The sequence below is a fragment of the Carassius gibelio genome, chromosome A20 (genome assembly GCF_023724105.1).
Source record: "Carassius gibelio isolate Cgi1373 ecotype wild population from Czech Republic chromosome A20, carGib1.2-hapl.c, whole genome shotgun sequence".
NCBI classification, from domain to species: Eukaryota; Metazoa; Chordata; class Actinopteri; order Cypriniformes; family Cyprinidae; genus Carassius; species Carassius gibelio.
This window is the reverse complement of record NC_068390.1, coordinates 7,366,605-7,393,873: the sequence shown is the minus strand read 5'-3', so window position 1 is coordinate 7,393,873 and position 27,269 is coordinate 7,366,605. Positions and strand designations below refer to the sequence as shown.

The window sequence follows — 27,269 nt, the reverse complement described above, 5'->3', positions numbered from 1 at the left end:
CTGACTCTCAGAACAGAAGGAGAGAGCAAATAACAGGCTCACTCACTGTCACCCCTCCATCTTCAGCTTCATCTTGATTTTTCACTCCCAGTATGTTTATTGTGTGATTTTAATATAATATGCCAGAAGAAATATAGTAAAACACATCAGAATCCAATATCTGATTGGATGAGCTGCATCACCGGTTTAAGTTTTCCAGGTCCAGTTTACCATATATATATATATATATATATATATATATATATATATATATATATATATATATATATATATATATATATATATATACAGTTTTTTTTTTTTTTTTTTTTTTTTTTTAAGAGAACCATTGGCCTATAGTATATTTTTACTGTAAGTATTTTGTTGAACAATAATGTTGATGGTTGTGTGGTTGTGGACATGAATGAATGCTGTTTGGTGATTTAGAGATTGTTTTCACCATTAGCCCTGTCCACATTTGACCACTTGTGTGTGCGTTTGGTGTATGAGTATGTGCCAGTATGTAAATCAGTCTCAGCTTTTTTTCAAGGTTAACAATGAAAAGTTTATGAAAGTTGAGGAGCAAATGTAAAGAAGCCTTTGTATCCATTTTTAGTGAGCAGATACTGATTTCTGAATTTTTCTGGTTTATGTTTGTGTCCACAGGTTTGATTACCAAGAGCTGCTACACAACTCCAGTTTTTGCCTTGTTCCTCGGGGCAGGCGGCTCGGGTCCTTCCGCTTTCTAGAGGCCCTGCAGGTTGGTGACTCTTCCATGCTTCTTTTCATAACAGTTGTTTTTGATTGGCCTGAATGTTTTTAAGGCTCAGCCGTTTGGAGCCCTGAGGTTGCACTACCCTGACGTAGAGGTTATTGATATTGACATTCTGTCATCTTTTCAAAAACACCCAGAGATGACTCTTATATTGAAGAGGAGAGGTGAAGAGAACTATTAATAATCCTCTCTCTCTCTCTCTCTCTCTCTCTCCTGCTCTATTTATATCTCTCAGTGTGTGTGTGGTTATTCATTAGTTGTGCTCTCTACCCTGGGGTAGTTTGGAGAATCACCTAATGATGCAGTCAAAAGTCCTTCTTATAGGAAAAAAATGCAGTTCACTGTGTCTACCAACATAGTTTTTGTGCAATATACTTTATTTATTAAGCAATCATTATATTCTAAGTTTGATGGGTTGAGCTGTTCTGTGAACAGTAAAGTTTGTGAAAAGCAGCCTACAAGTCAACAACACATATGAGAAGAGATGCAGAAAGAATGAGATTAAACTTTAGCTTAATATATTAATAACCGATTGTCATAAAGCAGAATCAGTTAGTGCTGCACATGGGGAATTTTTAGATGAACAGAGAGTTTGAATAAATTAATAAATATTATTTTGGAACATTTTAAGTTTAGTAATGTATTTATTATTATTATTATTATTATTATTATTATTATTATTATTATTATTATTATTATTAAATGAATGCATCGTAGGTACATACCCATTTTTTTCTGTGTAAAGAATGTTGGTAAATGGAAGAAAAAAAATGAATAAAACATTTAATAAATAATAGTTAAAAACACAATAGTTGTCATAGCTGCAGGCAGGCACTGAGAGTGGAGCTAAATGCAGCTTAAATTAATTTTGTTAAAATAAAATGACAACAAGAAATTCAACTGAAGAATGCAAAAGACAAATGCAACAGCAAAGACAGTAACCACCACAGAACAGCAGAATGAGCAGGGTTTAAATACATAGTAATGAACCAAACTAGAGACAGGTGTGGAACATAAGTGTAACTATGGCAACCAAAGAGAAGATACAGGAACTCATGGAAACACAAAAAAATGTACACTTCTCTACTTTATAGTAGTAGGTGGAAAAACTGTATGTGACAAAAGTATGTTCAAATTTACAGCATTCGTAAAATATTATGCAAAAAGTACCCAGATGACTTTCTACTTCCGGCGAGTTTCTGAAGTGTGCATATGATGGACACCTTACTATTTCATGACAACATGGCAAATGTAGTACATCGAGATTTCATTCATATACCACACACGGTCATACTATATAGAACATACTATTTTAGCGATTGTGAAATAATTACTTAAATAAAATAAATATCTACTCAAGAGAGTATACGATCAGAATAAGATCAAAATAAGAGTCATTTAACGTGAACTGACTGTGAGAGTAATAAGGCTTTGTGGTACATTTAGTGTATATTACTAACAAGATGTAAAATCAGTCCCTCCAGAAAAACCCGGATTATTTTTGTGATTGTTGCGGGAAAAAATCGCCAGGTTTTCTTAAAAAATGTGATGGAATTTGCGATATATTTTTGCAATCTTATGCGATGAAATTGCGGGAACTTGCAAACAACTGCGATTTGATGAAAAAGAGAAAAAAAGGTGACCCCCCCCCCTCCCAACACCCTGTTCTCACTAGGCTACTACCTTACTGTAATGAGTCATTTCTTATGACTTCCTATGATAAGCAAGCATACTAAATCACAGAATATTTAAGTTCTCATTCTGTTTTATTTCAGACCTTAATTAACACATGGCTCAAACTTACAAAACATTGAGTCAAACAAGTTCTCTAGCTTTACAAAAGGAATATTCAACAACTTCTGTAAAAATGAATACAAATAAAATATACACACAAATATACAAATGCTGTTTTACAGTAATTGCAAAGTGCAATCTCTTACTGCTACGTAAATCATTTTACATACTACGAATATACTTACAACTGTAAGGTTTTGGTACTATTCTGTAACAAAAAAGTACAATCTTACAACTGTAGAGGTGCATCAACTTCTGAATGAAACTACAACAGTCCACTGTGAAAATGAAAACTAACTGCGTAGCCTAACACTGGCCTATCATTTGCCATCCTCATCCTCATCCCTCTCTCAAAATAATTTGCCCCCACTGTCATGTAACACACCGGGTAACTGCTTTTCGTGGTCTTTTGCGCTTATTTTTGTTGGCAGATGAGAATGATTTGCGTCCTTCACCCTGGTTTCATCGCGGGCTTCACAGATGATGTTCACGACGCGCAATTACGTCACTTCATAAGGTTCCCATTGGAAAATAATTGTGATTTACTTGTGTGAAGTAAATGCAACATTTTTTTAACTTTCTGCTAAGATATATGTGACTTTTTTGCAACGAAAATTATTATTATTATGAAATCATGCTACCTCCGCATATTTTGCTTCCTGAAATCGGCAATTTATGCGGCGAAAGTGTGGCGTATTTGAAAAAATGCGACCCTGCATAAATATGCGGCCCTTGGCTGATTATGAATTAAATCACGCGATCGCATAATCACATTTTTCTGGAGGGACTGTAAAATGTAATTAAGATGTAAAAACAGACATTTGTAAGTGACTGCAATTGCATATTTGTAGCAGTTGATGATGTGTTACTTAATCTCTGAAAAGCATCTAATAATTATGAAGTTCACTTTTTGAGAAATGTTCCATCCTCTAAAGAGTTGCATAAAATCAAAAAGTGGATTAATAAAAATGTGTCCACATGCTGCCACTGAAGACGTTCCCATCTTAAGCCAGTCAAAACGGATATTTGTCAGTCAGATATGGGAGGTAAACTCAGTATTTTTCACATCTCTCCAGCAGTTGTGTGAAGCAGTGGCTCCCTGTGTTGTGCTTTCTGATGGGAGCACTTTGAAAAGTGACATCAAAAGGTTTTTAGAGCTGGTGCATGTGGGGCAGTCCTTCTGTTGTCAACCATCTCCATTTAAACATGGAGTTTGGACTGTGTGACCATGTATGTGTGTGCGTGTGGAAGGAAGGAAGGTGTTTCTGTGAAAGGTCGGGTGGGATTACCATACTCAACCCTATAATCAGAATAACATGAAAACAGGAAATGCATTTCAACTCTTGAACACCAGAGGAATATATTGTTATACAAGGCGTGTAAATTGAAGGAAAGTAGCCGAACATTGTGCACTTTCTGGTTCTTTGCATTTAAAATATGTGGCTTGGTTTTATTCATGTCATTCTGACCTTAGTCATTCAGTTCCAAATTTCAGCACATGTTGCTTTGAGATTCTGTCACAATGTCATATATACAGTTTGGTCCACTTTGCAGCTTATTATGAAAAGAACCACACCCTTTGACAAAAAGAAACCGTTATTTAAAGTCTTAAAAATTACCATAAAAATATATGACAGTTGTGGTGCAAGAAACCATAACTAACACGATTAAGATAAATTTATTATTAAATTTTTTTTTTATAAAAAATACAGAATTTATTCATCTATATTAAAATATGTTTGAGTTTCTGTTTGCTGTGGAACACAAAATAAGATGTTTTGAAGAACATTAGTTAACCAGTTTCGGTTCGACTACTATTGTATTTTTCCTCCATATGCAGGTCCTTCTCAAAAAAATAGCATATTGGATAAAAGTTCATTATTTTCCATAATGTAATGATAAAAATTTAACTTTCATATATTTTAGATTCATTGCACACCAACTGAAATATTTCAGGTCTTTTATTGTTTTAATACTGATGATTTTGGCATACAGCTCGTGAAAACCCAAAATTCCTATCTCAAAAAATTAGCATATTTCATCCGACCAATAAAGGAAAAGTGTTTTTAATACAAAAAAAGTCAACCTTCAAATAATTATGTTCAGTTATGCACTCAATACTTGGTCGGGGATATCCTTTTGCAGAAATGACTGCTTCAATGCAGCGTGGCATGGAGGCAATCAGCCTGTGGCACTGCTGAGGTGTTATGGAGGCCCAGGATGCTTCGATAGCGGCCTTAAGCTCATCCAGAGTGTTGGGTCTTGCGTCTCTCAACTTTCTCTTCAAATATCCCACAGATTCTCTATGGGGTTCAGGTCAGGAGAGTTGGCAGGCCAATTGAGCACAGTAATACCATGGTCAGTAAACCATTTACCAATGGTTTTGGCACTGTGAGCAGGTGCCAGGTCGTGCTGAAAAACGAAATCTTCATCCCCATAAAGCTTTTCAGCAGATGGAAGCATGAAGTGCTCCAAAATCTCCTGATAGCTAGCTGCATTGACCCTACCCTTGATAAAACACAGTGGACCAACACCAGCAGCTGACATGTCACCCCAGACCATCACTGACTGTGGGTACTTGACACTGGACTTCAGGCATTTTGGCATTTCCTTCTCCCCAGTCTTCCTCCAGACTCTGGCACCTTGACTTACGAATGACATGCAATATTTCCTTTCATCTGAAAAAAGTACTTTGGACCACTGAGCAACAGTCCAGTGCTGCTGCTCTGTAGCCCATTCCCTGCACACGCCTGTGCACGGTGGCTCTGGATGTTTCTACTCCAGACTCAGTCCACTGCTTCCGCATGTCTCCCAAGGTCTGGAATTGGTCCTTCTCCACAATCTTCCTCAGAGTCCGGTCACCTCTTCTCATTGTGCAGCGTTTTTTGCCACACTTTTTCCTTCCCACAGACCTCCCACTGAGGTGCCTTGATACAGCACTCTGGGAACAGCCTATTCGTTCAGAAATTTCTTTCTGTGTCTTACCCTCTCGTTTGAGGGTGTCAATGATGGCCTTCTGGACAGCAGTCAGGTCGGCAGTCTTACCCATGATTGCGGTTTTGATTAATGAACCAGGCTGGGAGTTTTTAAAAGCCTCAGGATTCTTTTGCAGGTGTTTAGAGTTAATTAATTGATTCAGATGATTAGGTTAATAGCTCGTTTAGAGAACCTTTTCATGATATGCTAATTTTTGGAGATAGGAATTTGGGGTTTTCATGAGCTGTATGCCAAAATCTTCAGTATTAAAACAATAAAAGACCTGAAATATTTCAGTTGGTGTGCAATGAATCTAAAATATATGAAAGTTGAATTTTTATCATTACATAATGGAAAATAATGACTAATAAAAATAAAAAACTTTTATCCAATATGCAAATTTTTTGACCTGTAATGGAAGTCGGTGGGATCTTCTGAATCTGTTAGAACATGTTATCTACTAGCTATTGGTAGATGAAAAAAAAAAAGAAAGAAATAGAAATGACATTAATTCGAGGTGTCAGTGTTCATTTTGACAACAGTTTATCGATTGAAATGAACACTGTGAAAGTGTTGTACAGTTGTTAGTGGTAGTTGATTTGATATGTGTGTGTGTGTGTGTGTTCTACAGGCAGCCTGTATTCCTGTACTGCTAAGTAACGGATGGGAGCTGCCCTTCTCAGAGGTCATTGACTGGAGTAAAGCTGCCATCATTGGAGATGAGAGATTATTGCTGCAGGTACACACACACACACACACACACGCACACGCACACACAGACACATTCGGTTCAGACCATCAGTGTACAATCCCCCCAAGACACTAACAAACACATATTCTTCTTTATAATAATGAGATCACATTACTATGCAATCTGTTTTAAGAGCCCTATCATTCATCTTAATAGCAAACTGAAAATCCTGCTCTTTTCCACATTTTTCTAAAGGGAGCTTTAATTAAATGCTGCTAAAATTCCCATGAGATAAAAACAGAAAAAAATAAATAAAAAATCCCATGATGTTTTAAGAGCCAGAAAAATTATATCACACCTTAATCAATCAAACCAATTCACTGTTTTCCAAAAATATATATGGAGCAATTATCTTCCATTTGAAGAGAATACTGATATATTTTAGCATGACACAATTAATTAGGTCTCTTCTAACTTTTAAAAAGGTACTTTTTTTCTGGTAGCATTTAATGCTGTAATGAATGGCAATTTAGGCTACACACACACACACACATTCAAATACCCACATTTCACCAATGACTGCAATGTGTTATTAACCCATTAATGTCAAAGTGTAGGACAAATATGTTCTAAATATTTCTGGACACCAAATACAAAGCTACCTCCTTCATAAAATAATTTTCATAAAGAATAATTGTAAATATAAAGCTCCATGTTATAAAGATAACTTTTTTAAAATATACAATTTATCTTCATATTGTCATTGCACTAGGTTCCAAAGTAAATCATAAAAAAATATTATATGGAGAATATTCACTTTGTTTGGAGTTGACAGCGTATCTTTTTTCTCTGCTATTTATGTTAGATATATAAATAACAAATTAATAACAAAATAAGGGGGAAAAAAAACAAGACTGTGAAATACTAAGTGCCTGTAAAATATATATCTATATATACTGTATATATATAAAAGTTTGTAGATATGTTAAAAGATGTTACAACAACATCTCTAAAATCCCCAAAGAAAAGTGTGAAAACCTTTTGTGTATGACGTGAACAGTTATATTTCTTTTAATATGTGGAGTTTATTAATAGCTGTTTTGTGTTCCATCTCTTGGACATATTAGTGTTCAAAATGCCACCACAGTTTTGAAGCTGAATAAGCATTTTACTCTGGAGAGAACGGAGAAAATGTCATGTCTAAGAGTCTTAAGCTCCTTTGTGGTATCTGAAGGCAACTTCAAGCCACATAAATGAAATTACAGTATACACCGTTCACACATACACAGTTTGTCTGATATTTCAGATAGGATTGTTCTATTAATCTGTCACAGTGTAATTGAGGATGTTAGCCCAACTCCTGTATTTTTTTGTATAATCTTGATAAAATACTAAACATTTCAGTAAAATTTTGGAAAACTCAGTCCCAAGGTGGGTAGAATAATACAGCTCATAAGTTGGACTGTTGAACAAACTGCTAATAACCACTAAAGCATCCTTGAATACACAAACACACAATACATCTGTTTATCTCCCTCTCTCTCTCTCTCTCTCTCTCTCTCTCTCTCAGATTCCATCTATCACCAGGTCTGTGGGTTCAGACAGAATCCTGGCACTGCGGCAGCAGACTCAGTTCCTGTGGGATGCCTACTTCTCCTCCGTCACAAAGATAGTCTTAACCACATTAGAGGTTAGTCCTCACTTACACCAGAAAGAGATGTGATGCTTCCAAACGAGTCATACTGGGAGAAACATGTGAATGAGGGCCTGCCAGCTGCCTGATGTCATATGTACAGTTTTCTTCTTTTTTTTCACCTAAAAAGGCGAGTTTAACCAAACGGTCATCATTTACTCACTCATCGTTTTCATTGCAAAAAAATAAAATAAAAATATTTTCACAAAATAAGTTATTCTGATGGCAGAATTGTTGTTTTTGTGTGAAATAAACTTGTAACTCTTTCTTAAGGCCCATTCACACCAAAAAAACGAAAAGTATAATAACTATAATAGTGTTCGTATTAATGTTTTTCTATCATAATTGCATTTCACACTTTAAAGTAGGATTTTGATTAGTTGTCCAGGTCTTCATCATTCATCAGTTGAAATATAAGGTATTTAAAAGAATGTACTTGTAACACATGGGCTCTGAGACAGAAGGCAAAAATGAGTTAGGTTTATTGGAATTGAATTTGAGTTGAGCATGGGAGATATGCAGAGGAGATAGTTTGATGATATCACTGATTCTGACTTGACTGACAGGATGGGGTATTTGGGAATTTACAGAGCTGTCGGTGGGGTGACCAGGAAGACAGACACGTTGCACACACCTCAGGGTTCATGCTGGAAAGGAGTGCTTGGAGAAGGGATCGTAGGAGACACTCGGGAGGAATGATGGATAGACACTGGAGAAACAAAGGAGTCTAGGAGAAGGAATCAATGAGAGGTAAGTAGCAAGGTTTGTAGTGAGTCAATGCAGGTATCTAAACAACAGGAGTGATTCCGCTATGCAGCTACGAGATCGGACAACTTGGGAAACTGAGGTGTGTGCTTTTATGTAGAGGTGAGCTGATGGGTTGATGGTGAACAGGTGCTGGTGATTAGTATTCTGGTGAGGGAGTGTGCTGTGAGTGGCTGATTGATGAGCCTGACCGAATTGTGACAGTACCCCCTCCTCCAGGGCCCGTGCCTGAATGCCAAACACCCCGACGGAGTGGTGGTATCCCTCTGCCCCGAGGGGCTGGACGATCTGGATGGGCCGTGTGGAATTCCTTCAGGAGTGTGGGATCAAGAATATTGTCTCTTGGGACCCAGGATCATTCTTCCAGGCCATATCCTTCCCAGTCGACTAGGTACTCAAGTTTACCACCACGCCGCTGGGATTCCAGGATTTCCTTGACCTTATAGGTGGCTCCTTCCTCCAGGAGTAATGGGAGAGGGGGCTCCTCTGTCCGGTCAGGCTCTGTGGAAACAGGAGGGTGGAAAGGTTTTAGTAAGGATACATGGAAGGTGGAGTGAATTTTATATTGTGGAGGGAGTTGGAGCTTGCAAGTGACAGGATTGATCTGTTCCAGGATTGTGAAGGGGCTGACGAATCTTGGACTAAGTTTCCGGCAGGCCCGGCCCAGTCTGATGTCTCGGGTGGACAGCCATACCTTCTGCCTGGGTCGGTAGGTCGGAGTGGTTGCCCTATGAAGGTTGTTTGCCATCATCTGTCTGCGCACTGCCCGTTGGACGTGGTGGTGAGCCTCAGCCCAGAATCTCTCGCTCTCCCTGAACCAGTAATCTACAGCGGGAACATCAGAGGGGTCCCCTGACTAGGGGAAGAGAGGGGGTTGGTAACAGAGTACGCATTGGAAAGGTGTTAGCCCTGTGGATGGTTGGCGGAGGGAGTTCTGGGCATACTCGGCCCAGCCAAGAAACTAGTTCCAGGATTCCTGGTGGCCATGGCAAAAACTCTGGAGAAACCTGGAAACCTGGCTCTGTTTGACCAATTGATTGGGTGTGTGGTAACCAGATGAGAGGCTTACGGTCACACCTAGGAGAGAAAAAGAAAGCCTTCCATACACAGGAGATGAACTGGGGTCTATGGTCTGACAAAATTTTCTCTGGGAGACCAGACGGGTGGAATATCCAATTGAAGAGGGGCTCTGCAGTCTCCAGGGCTGTGGGCAGACCCTGCAGGGGAATGAGGCGGCAGGATTTAGAGAATCTATCTACTATTACTAGGATACAGGTGTTACCGTCAGATGGAGGCATATACGTGATGAAGTCCACTCCTAGGTGTGACCAAGGACGGTTGGGAATGGGTAGTGGATGAACTTTACCAACAGGTAGATGATGGGACTCTTAGAGATGCACTTAGAGATCCACATCTGCGGACAAATCTTCTGATGTCAGCTGCCATGTTGGGCCACCAGAAGTGGTCTTTGAGCAGCGAGAGAGTTGCATCAGCTCCAGGGTGGCCAATGCCTATGGATGTATGGGTGGTTAGAATGAGAGCAGTGCATTGGTGTTGCATGTGGGACATACCGATATCCTGGGGGCAGCCTGGAAGAGCAGCAGGAGCGACTTCTGCGGCGACTGGCAGTGAGGACCATTGAATTGGGCTGGCAATAAGTTGAGTGGGTATTAAACTTTCAGGGTCATCCACACCTTATTTGGGGCCATAGAGTCAGGACAGGGCATCGGCCTTGATGTTTCGAGGTCCAGGTCTGTAAGAGATCAAGAAATTTAATCTGGTGAAGAAAAGTGCCCATCTAGCTTGGCGAGGATTCCGCCATATTGCTTCACTAAGGTACTGTAAGTTCTTATGGTCTGTGAGGACAGTAAATGGATGAGCCTCACCCTCTAGCCAGTGTCGCCATTCTTCCAGTGCTAGCTTAATGGCTAGTAGCTCACTGTTTCCAATGTCATAATTTCTCTCCGCCGGGCTTAGCTTCCTGAAGAAGATGGAGTTGAGAAAGGGAGCCCTTCCAATGGGAGAGGAACGCTCCCAATCTGGTGATGGAGGCATCCACTTCTACCACGAAGGGAAGTTCTGGATCCGGATGTACTAGGAGGGGAGCGGTGGTGAAAGCTTGTTTCAGGGTGAAGGCTTTGGTGGTGGCTGGAGTCCAGGACAGAGACATGGGCTTGTTACGGAGGAGATTGGTTATAGGACTAGTGATGGTGCTGTAATTCCTGATGAATCGATGGTAGAAATTTGCAAATCCTAGGAAGCATTGGAGTTCTTTGACGGTTGATGGTTGTGGCCAGGAGGTGATTGCTTCAATCGTCCCCTCGTCCATGTGGATACCAGTTTCATTGATTATGAAACCCAGGAAGTGATCGGAAGATTGATGAAATGTAAATTTTTCAGCCTTAAGGAAGAGGTGGAATTCTCTGAATTTGAAGAGGACGGTTCTTCCATGCACGCGATGTTCGGCGAGGCTCCGGGAGTAAATCAGGATGTCATCAATATATACAATCACAAAACGGTTGAGATACGCATGGAGCATGAAGTCTTGAAAGAGGGAAGGGACATTGACGAGGCCATTCGGCATGACCCGGTATTTGTAGTGGCCAATAGGGTTCAGGAACGCCGTCTTCCACTCATCTCCTTTGCAAATGCAGATGAGATTAAATGCACTGTGTAGGTCTAGCTTGGTAAATATGGTGGCTCCTCTGAGCTGTTCCAGAGCGGCTGAGATGAGGGGGAAGAGGATACTGGAACTTGGTGATCTGATTTAGTGCACAATAATCTATGCAGGGCCGCAAACCTCCGTCCTTCTTCCCCACGGAGAAAAAGCTGGAAGCAGCAGGGGAATTTGATTGTAAATTGTAGCCTTGTTTAAGGGCTTCCTCCTAATACTCCTCCATGGCTTTCTGATCTGGTAAGGATAGGGGGTAGATTTTCCCAGGAGGCACTGGCTCACCCGGAATCAGATAAATCGCACAATCTCAGGGGCGGTGAGGAGGCAGACTCTTTGTGAGGGCAGAAGACATCGTGGAATTCCTTGTAACAAGTGGGGATGTTGATGGATCATTTTCCCAAGGGACTTTCGATGGAGGTGGTGTTAAGGGGTAAGGTCTCTGGAGGTGGATTCAGTGGAGCTGGATGATTGGGGAAGCATGATGGAAAACACTGGTCACCCCACCATAGGATTTCGCCAGATGACCAGGAGATGAGGGGGTTGTGCTGCACCAGCCAGGGATGACCCAGAATAATATCGGCTGTTGAGCCTTCGAGGACTAGGAGATTGATGGATTCGGTGTGCAGGACACCAAGCATTTATTGGACAGGACCCACGCTGAATCGGATGTGCCTCTGGCTCAATGGTTTGCCTGTGATCGAGACTATTTGGTCGGTGGTTGAAGCTGACGGCAGAGGTTCCCTGAGACGAAGTTCCTGAGTCGAGGCGGGTGGTAACTGTAATAGTGACGTGAGCAGCAGTAAGTTGGGCAGTAGTGGTGAATGGGTTTATCTTGATAGGTGTTGGTTTTAAGAAACTCACCACAAGTCGAGGAGGGCGAAGGGGACAGGTGAGGATATGATGGCCACTCATGCCACAATATAGGCATAAGCCTTGGGTCACCCGTCTTTGACATTCTTTGGGCGTTAAGCAGTTGGAGTCAGTCTGCATGGGTTCTGGATCAGTTTCTTGAGGGGTCTGGGTATCGGCACGGTGGTAACGGGTTGTTGGGCTGGCTGGTGAGCACTCCGGGGGTGCTTCTCAATATCCCTCCTCGTCTCCTTGCTCCTCCGTTCTCCATCCTATGACCCAGAAACCGATCGAGCACAGCCATCTTAAAAGGACATCTCAATTCTCAAATTGCACCACGAGGAGGCGAGGAGGGAGGAGGCTTCCTGAGGAGCGATAAGCGAGGATACACAGGTGTATCCTATGCAGAAGTCTTTTATCGACTTAACGTGACGCACATATAAATTCTCCTCCCCCTTCACATCTGTTGTAATAAATTTTATTTATATGTTACCTTTTCACTTCAAATAAACCATGCATGTCATATTTCAAACAGGGCATCTTGCTTTATTAATATTGATTATGAATGTCTTAATTAACAAACTTTAACAACATAAGGGCAGATGCCTTTAATCACAGCTGATGACACTTTGAAGTAATGTTGAAGGGAATGAGGATAAATCATTTCACTTGATTCAAGTAGAAGAAGAGGTGGAGCTAAGACACGAGGAAAGGAAACGAGGATGCACAAATAAGAATTGAGAAGCACCCCTGGAGACAAGATTGTATACAAATTGCACATCTGGTGGCATGCTGAATAAAACTTTTAGGCCTTGGAAATCATCAAACGTCGCCAGTTGGATGTCCATGTTCTAGACCTTGACGAAAGGTGATCAACGATGCTTCGTTCCATCCACTGGCGGATGCTAGGTTTCTGAACTGTAGGGTATTCTCATGCATAGACATTTTGCCTTGTTTAAGGTGGTATTTGCTCACCAATTGATGAATCGCCTTTAGTGGTTCTAAACACTTCCCAGAAATGTGTAATGAGGTTTTCATAGATTTGTGTTGCAGCACCAGCTTGTGACCAGATGGTTTCAGTCCAACAAAGTGTGGGATCTGTGAGAGTCGAGATTACAATTGCGATTTTAGTGTGTTCAGAAGGATATAGTTGAGGCCGGGTGTGAATGGCAAGAGAGCATTGGATGAGGAACCCGTTGCAATTCTCCGCTGCGCCAGTGAAGGGCGCTGGTCTGGGGACAGTGCTCGAACACAGCACTTGAGGTGGGTACCCGGAAGTAGTTGTATTTGTACTGGTTGAGACAGGACCGGGGTGACTGGAGGAGGGGTGTTCGGTTGTAACACTCACCTTAACGAATCCACCAGCTGACACGGGTCTGGCTTGCTCATCTTCTGTAGTGGTACAATCTTCTGTAACACACGGACTCTGAAACAGAAGGTAAAAGTGAGTTAGACTTATTGGAAGTGAATTGGAGTTGAGCACGGGAGATATGCAGAGAAGATAGTTTGATGATATCGCTGATTCTGGCTTGACTGACAGGATGGGGTATTTGGGAATTTACAGAGCTGTTGGTGGGGTGACCAGGAAGACAGACACGTTGCACATACCTCAGGGTTCACGCTGGAGAGGAGTGCTTGGAGAAGGGATCATAGGAGACACTCAGGACTCATCAGGAGGAATGATGGAGAGACACTTGAAAAAAATACAGAAGTCTAGGAGAAGGAATCAATGAGAGGTAAGCGGCAAGGTTTGTAGTGAGTCAATGCAGGTAGCTTAACAACAGGAGTGATTCCGCTATTCAGCTACAAGATCGGATAACTTGGGAAACTGAGGTGTGTGCTTTTATGTGGAGGTGAGCTGATGGGTTGATGGTGAACAGGTGCTGGTGATTAACACTATGGTGAGGGAGTGCGCTGTAGCTGTAGCTGATTGATGAGCCTGACTGACTTGTTACAGTACTTATGTGAAAACTGAATATAAAGATTTCAATTACTATAATGCATTTGAAATAATGTTACAGCCAAATGGTAAACCAAAATACATGCTAGTAACTTGTATGTCATTTATTTAAACATATTTGTGATTACAATTGTAATGATGAAATTGCAATATGATGCATTTAAAATATATTAAATGAATTCAATTAAATGTATAAACTCTACAATTAAAATTATAATCAAGTACTTTACATGTGCATTTGTACTTTTTTTAAAGTGTACTTGATTTGTTTTAAGAAACAATTTAAAGAAAGTGGACTTTCTTTATATGCTTAAGTGGCATTTTATTTGATAAAATCATATTGTATGATCTGCAAGTATTTTATTTATTTATTCATTTATTTAGACTGCACATTAGAAGTGTACATTTAAAACAATTAAGCACACTTTAAAAAGGCATTGCTTAATAATAAGGCATTGTAAGTTAAAGTATGGCTATTTTCAGATATAACCATACTTTTCATGAAATTTATGTATAGTTTAAATCATGAGTCTCAATACTCTTCTATAAAATCTGCAGGAGTTCCACTCAGTATAATTTGTTAAGTTAACGCCGATCATGTGTGTCTGTGTATTTTTGTTGTTGTTGTTGTTTTTGTCTCCATCTCTGTCTCACCCTCGCTCATTTGTTGTTCTCTCCATCTCTCTTCGTCTCTGATGTCTTCTATTTTCTTCAAAAGCTTTCAACAAGAGTTGCTTTCACACAAAAGAAGATTATACCTGCCATGATCAAACGCACTTGGTCTTTTCCAGACTTCTCCAACACACATACAAATGCAGATGGATTTACTCAAACATTGCCTCACTCACTCCCTCACACATCTCTTTGAGAAGTTTCTCTTGGGGTACAGGTCAGCCTTGGTCAGCTAGATGCAATGGAAATTTTGTGCTGTGTTTCTGTACCTCTTCAGCTCAGCAAGGTGTTGGACAAGTCTTTTAATAGCAGGCCCAGACTGAGATCTGCCAGATGTCACTGCTAGAAATATGACTGACTATAAATGGGTTCAGAAAGCAGACAGATGAAAGCAGTATTTCCGCCAAATTCGCCAAATATCACCACAGTGGTCAGAATCAGATATACTGCTGTAATTCCTAAAACTGTCTACAATAAGCAGCGGAACTCAACCGGTTTTGATTTAAAACCCAGATTTTACACTGGATATTAAGCAATTATCTGAAAGAATGCCAAATCTGTCTTTAAACTATAATTCACAAAAACATCCTTTAAATTACCATGAAAACAATATTAACATTACATGCAAATTAATTTTTTTTTCATGATCCCAGCTATTGAGGAGTGCTACTTCATTCAAATGGAGAAGCTTAAATTTAATTAAGAAATGAATTCTAAACATATGAACTAAAAAATAAAATGAATAAAAAGCACTTTTCGAATTATAAATATACTTACTGTATATAAAACTGTATGTAAAAATGTAATCAATTCATGTTTATAATATTACAATAAATAACAAATCCTTTTCAAAATGCATCTTTTAAATTGCTTTTTAACACTTTATAATAACTGCACACCACGAATCACTAGTTAAGCATTAGTAAATAGTAAATTTACTAAATAGAAGATAAATACACTATTTAAAGATGAAAAACATGCCTGGAAAAGTAGTCTGCAGGTGCATTTGGAACATTTTAACTAATCTTGCAATGCATGGCATATCTACTTTCTGAGAATGAATTATTATATGCAATAACAGACAATACTCAAGCACTGTGAACTGACTCATGAATTCATGAGTATCTTCAGACCTATTGTACTTGAAGGCTAGTAGTTCAAATTTTTTAGAATGTTTGACCTCCTATCTGAATTATTTTCCACAAATTGATAATTGAAATAAAAATACAAGCAAACTAAAAGAGGAGTTATATACATTGGTATTTATCTGTAAAAAAAAAAAAAAAAAAAAAAAACATTAACATTACAATGACATTCACAAGCTAGACAATGTTTCTGTTCATAACACGTATTTAAAGGGTTGCGCAATGTAGCCAATCAAAGACTCATCCGCTCTTAAACTGCTGGAATTTAAATTGCATTCAAATGTGCACACATCCTTTTTATTTTCGCTTTTGATCTTGCGATCAGGAATGGAGCTACTGAGCACGCATTGCATTCTACACAATTTGTCAGACACCTACAGTGTGTGTCCGTGAAGGAATTTTTATTAATTCCTATGGAAGTACAGCTTCAGATAATGCTCCAGCTCAGCTCTGCTGTAGCCATCTCCACCATCATCTCACCTTACTCCCGTGATTGCTCTCTGATCTCCCGAAACGGGCCTGATGGCCAGGGGGCCCTATGCATTCGCTTATATCACTTATTAGGTAGGGCCGGCACTGGTTTTCCCTGCTGTCCGTGACGAGAATAGAATTGTGACCCATTTTTGTTGCAACCTACCAGATGCAGGAACTGCTGCAATAAAATCTTAATTCAACCTCATTGAAAAGCCTGTGTCATACATTCTGGGTAAATAATATGTCACCTGTTACTGAACATACACTTTTTTATGTTGTGTTTTTCTAGTCCCAGAAGCTGGTCTCTTTCAGGAGTTATCCTAATCCCCGCTTCTGTTCCACTCTGAAAATGTTGAATAGAATTACTTTTTGTGAAATCATGGACCCAGTCTCGGGATTTGCCCCCCTTCTGACTGAACCATAATTTTTCATATCAAAGTCAAATTACAGAGAGATACAGAGAAAGACCATAAAAAGAGGATTTCTCCAGTTTACTCAGAAAAATAAATAAATATTTTTGTTTACTCATTAAAAGGATTTACTTCTAATTAAATGACTATTATTTTTTTCAAATGATTAATACTTCAGTTGCATCAATGGAATAGAAAACGTCTAAAACATTTGTAACCCTCGTTCTGTGAAAGAGGGAATGGAGACGTCACATCAGTAATGACGAATTGGGATCTCGCTTAGGGAGACCAATCCACTTTTAGTGTATCTAAACAAGCCAATGAACATAGGCATGTGATGATTGCATCCAGTTTCCACTGATCAAAGCGTGAACATAAAAAGGCAGCAGATGCAACGCACACCAGGTTTTCGCTGGGGAGCCGAGCCAGTAACCCAGCCGCTCAGCAGTGGTAGAGCAGCAACTCTTTACACATATGAGATCCAAATAGGTCTCTACATACCTAAGAACCCAGCTCTGTACCAGTTTTCATGGATTCATCAAGTAAGGGCCTGGCGCCGGATGTTCCACCATGTCTGGCTGCCGAGGGGATGGAGGAGCTCGACAGGGTCTACAGTATGGACTCTCTGGAGCGGTTTAAGCAAGCTGATACTAAACCGGGACCTCTCAGTGTTTCTACCCATTTGAGATGATGAGACCAGCTCGACACAAAGGCCATATATCCATATATTCTAGCGAACATGTTAGGGGTCACCCAGTCCACAGCTCTACAAATATCTGTCAATGAGGTGCCAAGAGCAAGGGCCCAGGAGGATGCATAACTCCTAGTAGAGTGCGCTCGCACCCTGAGCAGGCAGGGCATGTCCTATGCCTGGTAAGTCGGGGTGATGGCATCCACTATCCAGTGGGCTATCCTCTGCTTGGAAATGTTATTTGCATTCTGCCGACCTCCAATACAGACAAAGAGCTGATTTGTGGTCCTGAAGCTTTGATTCAAGTCTACATACCATCTTAAGGCTTGGACGGGAAAAAGCAAAGCTAGGGCTGGGTCTGCCTCCTCCAGGGGAGTAGTAGGAACCTTGGGCACATAGCTGGGCCAGGGCCTCAGGATTACCTGGTTAGTAGATCCTTCCTCAAAGGAACCTGCCAGGGTGTGGCTGTCACAAGGATCATTTATTTCTGGAAACCAACTCTGAGTGGGCCAGTTAGACTCCACAAGCAGGACCTGCTCCTCGTCCACCCTGATCTCGCACAGTGAAGGCTCACTAGGGGAAACACATATTGAGAGCCAGCTGGACCATCTGGAGATGAAGTCTCCATTCTCCAGGGAGCGCAACTCATGACAGCTCGTCGGCCATACGGTTGTGAAGATCTGGAATGTGAATGTCACAAAGCAACCTCGGATGTTTCTGATTCCAGAGGAAGAGGTGGTGGGCAAGTTGCGACATGCGACAAGAGCAGTGGTGGATGTTACAAATTATAACTACTTATGTTACTGCAATTAAGTAGTTTCTACTTCGTTACTTTTAAATCATAGTTCCTTACTGTATTGGCATTTCATTAGCCAATGAAGATATCAGATCGTGTAGGAACCAATAAAAGCCCTGATATTTGAACCGGGAAATGCCGCCGCTGCAGCAGGTTTTGAAGAGCTGATCAGACAGAAAGGGAGCTCAGCGTAATTTACACACTCAAAGCTTGGAGAAACAAACTACATGGTAGTGTTATCATAAATATCGATATTTTGATACCAATACTAAAATATCTGACATGGTTCAAGTACTCATTTTCCACAGTATCTACCGAATATACACCAATACAATCTGCGTATCTCTTACATCTCTGACAATGAGCTTGACACACATCTGCTTCCTGTCGATTACAGAGTCTGAATGTCCATATTGGATTGCAGATATTCTGCATAATTTTACTCATTCCTGCACAAATGTGGTGAGCGCTTTGTTGTAACATGAGAACACAGTCATGCAATCGCAGATAACTGGATGCGAGCACACAAATAGGCCTAACTTATAAAAATGAATTGCCTGTCCTCTCACTCCATTATTTCTTGTGTGCAGACTGCGTGCAATTGCGATCTCTCCATGCTTTTAAATGAGATATTAAATTAAATTAAACTTTGTCAACCATTCCAAATAGATTTTGGCTAATGAAAATCCTACTGGAAATTTTATTGGCTGTAAGTTAAATGCACAAGAAAGTCTTTCAACAATTAAAGATGGAACTTTAATTTCTTTACAATTAAAGTTTATGCTGAAAATGTTTGGAATGGGATATTTGTCTGATTTGTACATATAAATATCCTAGCCTGCCTAACTGCATCACAACATTGTACTGGTCAATGCCATCTGATGTTCCATTTACCTAAATAAATACAGGTGGGCCTCAACATACTGTATATGGCTCTTAAAGGAACACTCAGACTTTTTGGGACTTTATCTTATTCACAGTATCCCCCAGAGTTAGATAAGTCCATACATACCTTTTTCATTTCTGGGCGTTCTGTAAGTGTTATTTGACGCACCCACCGCTAGCCTAGCTTAGCACAAAGACTGGATGTAAATGGATACTGTTAGCATAGTAATCCCAATAAGTGACAAAATAATGCAAACATTTTCCTATTTACATGTTGTGATCTGTATAGTCACAGTGTGTACAAATAACAAGGCTATATGAGACAGAGACCATTTTTAATCGTATAAATACTGGGAACTATATTCTCACTAGTCGTAGGAGCACAGCTAACGTTACTTGGGCGGAGTGGCTAGCGCAGCACATGAGACGCGCCGAGGTGAGGAGCAGAGAGATCGCTCAGAGTTGGAGTAATAGAGTCAGCAATTACTAGATAGTAAATTTATAGTGTACAATCATGGGTGTTCGCTGTATTGTAAAGAGCTGTGACAATAAACAGGAGAGACCAGGTAATACTATGATGTTTCATAGAATTCCAACCAAAAACGATGACCTGATGAATCGATGGCTACTTGCTCTGGAAATAGATCCAAACACACCTGTAAACACCATCACAAAGTATTTCGTTTGCTCTGAACATTTTACTGTAGACGACTATTTTGAACAAATGCAAGTTGCCACACGGACCATGAAACGTGTGCTAAAGGATACAGCCACCCCATCGATAATAAAGACAGGAAAAATTGGATCACTTGTTGCTGCGGTAAGTTTTCCGTTATGTTTTGAGATGACTAACATTAGCCATACTTTAACAGTGCCATGCTAATGTAATATAACCTTAGTAGTGACACTATTACGTGAATAGGGGCTCCGTGTATCCCCTTTATTGTTATTATTGTGTTGTCATGAACACACTGCTCATGATCATTATAACAAAATCACTTACTTGGTGGACAGCTGATCATTAGGTTCACTCGGCATGGGGTGTTTCTTCCAGTTGATCTTGTCACAATGGGGGAAAAAAACGACAACTGCGGAGTGTATTAGGGCAGAGAAATCTTCCGTGGTAGTGACGCAAATATTTTGATTGTCATCAAGCCTTGACATTGATGGCAATACCCGGTCCCATTCATTACAAAAAAGGCACTCGGTTTCTGTCGGCATAGGTTGGCATGTTCCACATTTACAGCACCAGTCTGTGTTCGTTCTGATTCTCCCTTCGACATCTTGTCTTACAGCTTCCAAAGTTTGTAACTCCTCGTCTGTGTATTCTGGCTCAAAACTATATGGTTCTGGATCTTGGTTTGATACACAGTAAAATTCTGTCTGACAATTCCTCAAAGTCAGCCATGATCACGAGTCACGTCTAGCTAGTCACTTGTTTTGTTTACGGAACATCAACAAGGCGCCTCGTGTGCTGCGCTAATCACTCCGCCCAAGTAGCCACTCCGCCCAAGTAATGTTAGCTGTGCTCCTACGCCTAGTGAGAATATAGTTCCCAGTATTTATACGATTAAAAATGGGCTCTGTCTCATATAGCCTTGTTATTTGTACACGCTGTGACTATACAGATCACAACATGTAAATAGGAAAATGTTTGCATTATTTTGTCACTTATTGGGATTATTATGCTAACAGTATCCATTTACATCCAGTCTTTGTGCTAAGCTAGGCTAGCGGTGGGTGCGTCAAATAACACTTACAGAACGCACAGAAATGAAAAAGGTATGTATGGACTTATCTAACTCTGGTGGATACTGTGAATAAGATAAAGTCCCAAAAAGTCGGAGTGTTCCTTTAAATCACTGCTTATAAAAAAAGTCATATTTTGTATACCTAAAACTGAAATGAGGTCATTTGTTCTATTATTTTTATTACTGTGCACTTATCTTTTTTTTTGTAAATTAAATTTGAACTCAAGCTTCCTTGCTATAAGCTATAAACTATAAGCTATTTTAAAGACACAATCACACAGAATGAGCACATTTAAGATTGAAGTTTTTGTAATGGTAATTGATCAATATTTATATGAATGTAAATAAAAGCCTGTATTAAATCTCTTCGTCATATAAAGTGAATATGTCTTTTAAGAAGACTTGGATTAAACCAATTTCAAAGCTTGAAATAATGATGGCTTAGAATAAAAAAAAAATGGATGGTCAAAATAAAATGTAATATTGAAAGTGGCAGTTTTGCCAGTGGTATTGAAAATGCTTATATATCATGAAATCAAAACTAACCTGTTCAATGTTGGTTGTCTCGTCTTCTCGATGTGTATGTGTGTTTCTGCCTTCACATTATGGATTACCTCTATGTGGATTATTAAAATCTTATTAATATTCTCTGCCTCGTTTACGTGCTTTTCTCCCGCATCACACTGTGACAAGCGGAAACAACGACAGACCATTCTTTTTCCAGTGTATCCATGGGGCCATGAATTATCAAGCTGCAACTTGAGGTGATGGTCTTGGATGAATGGCACAACAATGGGACTCGGGATCTTTTCACGGTATCTCTGTGCATTCAAAATGGCATTAATAAAATCCACCTGTGTTCGTTGTTCATAACATACGACGGCTGATACCATAACCCTACCCCCACCATGGGCCATTGGATCCACAACATTGACAACAGCAAACCACTCACCCACATGATGTCATACACGCTGTCTGCCATCTGCCCTGTACAGTGAAAACCGGGAATCATCCATGAAGAGAACACTGTTGCTGCTTTGGAAAGCGGCGGGGCAGTACTGAAACACCATCTGTTTGCCAATCACAACACACAGGGACAGCTAACCAATCACAACACATTTTGTTTTTCATCAAACCTGGAACTACTTGAGCCGTTTGTGCAAGACTGGGGAGAAAGTATATAAATTATGTGAAGAAATAATGCGTTTTTCGAACCAACAAGTGTAAGAGTATGTTCTAGTACAAAATAAATTCTATGTAAAAAAAAATACAATAGGACCCCTTTAACCACTCCTATCCAACCGTGAATCTGCTATGAGCAAGAGGTGTGCCGCAATAAAACCCCACCCTTTATTCAATATTCCATTCCACTTTAAAATACATCACAAAACTGAAGTCAGTTGCAACTTCCAGTTCACAGGTACTTTGATACTGATATTTTTCAAGGTGTTGAACTTAGAAATTCCAGTATCATGACTACTAATTCACATACTTTTGTCAATAAGATAAAACAAGGTTTTGTTCAAAGTAGCTATTATCCACATAGATATGTGATATAAAAATAAAAAAAACATTGGTTATTAATTAAATATCGCCGGCTAAAAAGTAACTAGTAACTAATAGTTTTTGAGATGAGAATTTTGTACTTTTACTTAAGTACTGTTTTGACAGCAGTACTTTTATTTGTAATTGAGTATTATTTCGACAATGTAACAGTACTCTTTCTACCCCTGGACGGGAGCATAGACCACCTTGATGGTTGATGTACGCAACAGTCGCAGAGTTGTCCAGCATGTGCTTGCCTTATAAACACCCTCTGAGTTGGTTCAAGGCAAGACATATAGCTAACATGTAAACCACAGCATGTCTGGAGACCTGTTCCAGGGGCCCCCCTGCCCTGAGAAATGCAAGGTCTAACCACGGGCTGAAGGTTTGGTGGCAGGCCGGTGTGACTTTGACCAGTGCTGCGTACCCACGACCACCTGGGCCATGGAGCCAGTGTTGAAGTGGGCTAATATGAAGCAGCTGCAGCTGCCATATGTACCACGAACGTCTGAAACTGTTCCAGTGGGACCACCATCCTGCTCTTGAACATATTCATATACTGAGCACGTCCCTGAGGATTGCCTCAGTCTGCTCCTGTGTAGCCGAGAACTGCTGGGCCATGTTCTCGAGGCCAGGTCTGAGACACAGGGACCTTGAGGAACCGAACTTGTCATCATCCCTCATGTCGACCTGACACAGCCACAGGTGGCGCTCTGTCGCAAATTACACACACCCTATCACTGTAAACTTCCATGTCAGTCATCTTGTCACAATTAACATCCTTCACATTTCATTTAACTTCCTACAGTGTTGTAGAGAAAAGAATTTCCATGTTGATTTGCCAGTCGTGGGTTTTTTTATGCGGAGAACTCCGCTATTTTTTGCATAATGATGCTTTTTAATGTTAATGGCCAAACAGATGGATTATACAATGGGCTGGATTGTGCGCAATATTAGCCATTATAGTTTGCACGGATGCACACTTCAAAAATAGACCTGAAATAGTAGACCATCCAGGGACTTCCAGCCTTTTCAACATACTATGCATAGAGACACACTTATTCTAAACTCACATACTGTTTAGGATGGATAGTATGAACAATGGGATTCAGGGATAGTGCTGCAGAAATGATATATTTTTATAGGTCATGCAACCTGATTGGCATCACCCTGGTTCCTTCAAATGTGTTTTTATACAATAAAAAGAAATAGCATTTTCCACTGGATTTTGGATTAAAGCAGAAAATAAGCTCTGTGACCAACAAACGTTTATGATTCATACATGTTTTGTTCGTTAAGAAGCCTTAATATAACCGTCAGAAGTAAAAAACCAAATGTACCCTTTCAGAACGCTTTTCAAAAAATTAATTGACTTCAGGATGATGGAACCAGAAGATACAAAAATACATCATCCCTGCAACATTCTGTGCATCCCTGCATCCATTTACAGTACTGCATAGACTGGTAGCTAATAGTGCATTGTGATGTCCACGCCGTACCATGTTGACAAATTATGTAATGAGTCTTTCAACAGTCGTGTATGTGGTGTGTGTGTGTATGTGTGTGTTTGTACATGCAGCAATAAATCCCGCCTAATTAAGCACATAGATCAAATGCCCTCTCCATGGACCCGCGCCCTGGCACTTGTTTTAGAACATATGCCATGTTGAATTCATTTCCCTACTACAAAGAACAAGACCAGCGAGATGCTTTATGGATCTAACAAAATCACTACACTTCACTTACAGCACATTAAAACATGTACAGGTGCAGAGTTACACAAACACACATGATGCCTGACATAAGGGTTCTTTAATTATACCATAGTTGATCCTAATTGGCTTGTGCATTTCTAGACTTGGAAGAGCAAAACCAATCAGGCCCATTAGAGGAGGACTCAGGACAGAAAAGGGTGCGTGTATGTGTTTTACAAGTTATTTTTAGTTTAAAGATCTCACACATCCCGTTGTGAAGGGGGTGAAGCAGATTGTGATTAATTAGTTTTGTAATAAAATATGATTGTGTTTAATTTGAGTAATTAGGCCTGTGTGCATACTGTTGAGAATGTTGTCTGGGCGTTGCCTGTATAGAGTGATAGAGATGGTCTGATATGTTTGTTTGTTTGTTTGTTTGTTTATTGTAATACCCTTACATTTAAGGCATTAGGTATCATGAACTAACAATGAACAAAACTTGGTCAATGTTAATTTCTAATATAAGTACTAATATGTTTTATAACATTTATCTACATTTATGAAACATCATTTAACAATATACAATAGTATGTTTATAATCTAGCATTAGTTTATAAAACAGGGTTTCCCTAATGAAATCATATAAAGTAGTAAAATTAAAATAAACAATGTAAATAAACAAAGTAAAATTAAAATAAACAATGTAAAATATGAACAAACAAAATACAAAATATATATATATATATATTTGATTTGGTTACTAGGATTTGAATTTTTTCTTTTTTTTTTTTTTTTTTTTTTTTTACACCATTAGCCAGCATCAGAGAACCATAAACATGTGATTGTGTTGTTAAATTATTGAATGTCTCTGGGTAATAAATGTTTTTACATTACAATTAAGAGTGATCTGTTAATCAGAGGTGACTGTTTGATATGTCTCCATATGGTAGAAATGTACAGTTCAGTACAGTACAGATTGTACAATTCATGCAGTTAATGTATGTCATGCATTAATTTAAAGGGATAGTTCACCCCCAAAAATTTGAATTATCCCATGATTTACTCACCCTCAAGTCATCCTAGGTGTACATGACTTTTCCCAGACAAAAACTAATTAAGTTACATTAATAAATGTTCTGGCTCTTTCTAGTTTATAATGGCAGTGAATGTATGTTGAGATTTTGAAGTCCAGTAAAGTGCATGCATCCATCATAAGAAGTGCTCCACATGGCTCCATATTTAAATCTTTATAAATAGTAATCTCTAGGCTCCGCAAACTTCCAACGTGCATTTACTAGAGTGTCGTTCAGGCAGATGACGCAGGTGGAATGTAAACACCATCACAGAAAGCACTCACAAGCAATATTTTTAATGATTGTAGCACCCATAATGCTAATGGTAACTTATAAATAATGTTGTGTTTGCAGATTATCCACGACAGGATACGGACGCACATGTCCAGAAGCAGCCTGATGTGGAATTCTTTGCCTGGAGGACTTTACGCACTTCCTGAGTTCTCCAGCGACCTCACCCTCTTCCCCTTCTACTACTCAACACTTGGTGAGTGTGTGTGTGTGTGTGTGTGTGTGTGACTTCACCACCTTCGGCTCAATGCCATAAAACTTTGTTGCAGTGCAAATGAAATCATAACTAGATAGATGTTGGTCTCCCTCCAAGCAGTGTGTGTGTGTGTGTGTGTGTGTGTAATCTCATAGTGGATTGTGAACATATGTGTCTGCCATATTCCTTTCTAAATCCGGCCTGTGTGTCTTTGCATGTGCATATAGGGGACTGTAGTGGATTTGTCCCTGGGCTTCACATGTCAGCAGTAAATCTATGTTGCAGGAGTGATAGATGGTTTATTCTCTGCTGTCACATTCGTTGTTAGTCCCACTTTCCATAATTTTGATGATGGGCAGTTAAGACTCCCTGTATGTGGCCATAACTTGAGAGAACTTCAGTGTGGTGTGATATACAGCTTGATTCACTCAGCCAGAGCAACACTAAAATATCCGGCCACCTGTGATACATGCTGTTTTTTAGGCAATGAGAAATCATCCAACATGACCATCGGACTGCGCCAATGGCTTGCTGTGTCCCTGTCTTCCTTGAAACAGTCATTTGTAAATATTTTAGATTTTGTGGCCTGCATACACAATAATGCTCTGTCGTACACAGCTCAGATGAATCTTCTGGTTTGCATTTTTTATATATATTTTTATTTTTCTGAACATGCACAATTTTGACCTTTTATTGTGGCCAGCCTAAGGCACACCTGTGCAATAATCATGCTGTCATGCACCTGTGAGGTGGATGGATTATCTCGGCAAAGGAGAAGTGCTCACTAACACAGATTTAGATACGCTAAATTTATAAATACGCTTTGGTTAAACATAGAATAAAGTACTTTACATGTGCTGTAATATGTTAGTCAACACATCAAAATAAGTGCACTGTTTCAAAACACTACAAAAGATTAAAACATGATTCAACCTCTTAAGACCTTACGCAATTATATTTTTGTGAATTTCTCTGAGACTGTACATGCCAGTTTTCAGATATACCAAATGATTGGATGTTTCAGACCACTCCCTCTCCTTGGTCATCAATAATGTCTGAAATTAATTTAGTGACACTCTAATGGAAATATGATAATATTTGGTAATTATCATTTAAATCTGTCAAATCTTTTAATTGAGTGTCATTAATCAACATCGCAGGAAAATGTTATGGGGTTTCAAATCCGAAATGACTTCCTGTTACGAAACAGGACGTTAATTTCATATGAGGACACCGGGACTAAAAGCGTGTTTATTATGCACTTTAGGAGAAATAACAAATGAACAGGGAAAGAAATTATGTTTCAAAATTTTATGAGATATTATATATTATTATGCAAATCTTATTACTTCGATTATTACACTTATTTTTTTTTCATTACGTTGCCCCAAAAACACATATACACATTATATTTAGTTTATACATTTGTATATAATGAGAAAACCCATTTATGGACATTTTGTAGAATGTAATATATATATATGTATATG

General features: G+C 39.4%; 1 protein-coding gene and 1 long non-coding RNA gene across 2 annotated transcripts in view; one reads left to right on the top strand and one right to left on the bottom strand.

Moving 5' to 3' along the window:
* The window catches only part of LOC127938411 (exostosin-1-like), a 309,435-nt gene that overhangs the window by 257,778 nt on the left and 24,388 nt on the right, over positions 1–27,269 (top strand). The window contains exons 3-6 of the mRNA XM_052535006.1: positions 646–739; positions 6,156–6,263; positions 7,786–7,905; positions 25,647–25,779. Of these exons, the coding sequence (XP_052390966.1) occupies positions 646–739; positions 6,156–6,263; positions 7,786–7,905; positions 25,647–25,779 (455 nt within the window). The remainder of the gene's footprint in view (positions 1–645; positions 740–6,155; positions 6,264–7,785; positions 7,906–25,646; positions 25,780–27,269) is intronic.
* LOC127938412 (uncharacterized) lies at positions 8,373–14,205 on the bottom strand. The gene is made up of 3 exons (XR_008148714.1): positions 13,805–14,205; positions 13,545–13,622; positions 8,373–9,174 (listed from the first exon to the last, which is right to left on the bottom strand). It is a non-coding gene; the product is annotated as an uncharacterized LOC127938412 (long non-coding RNA).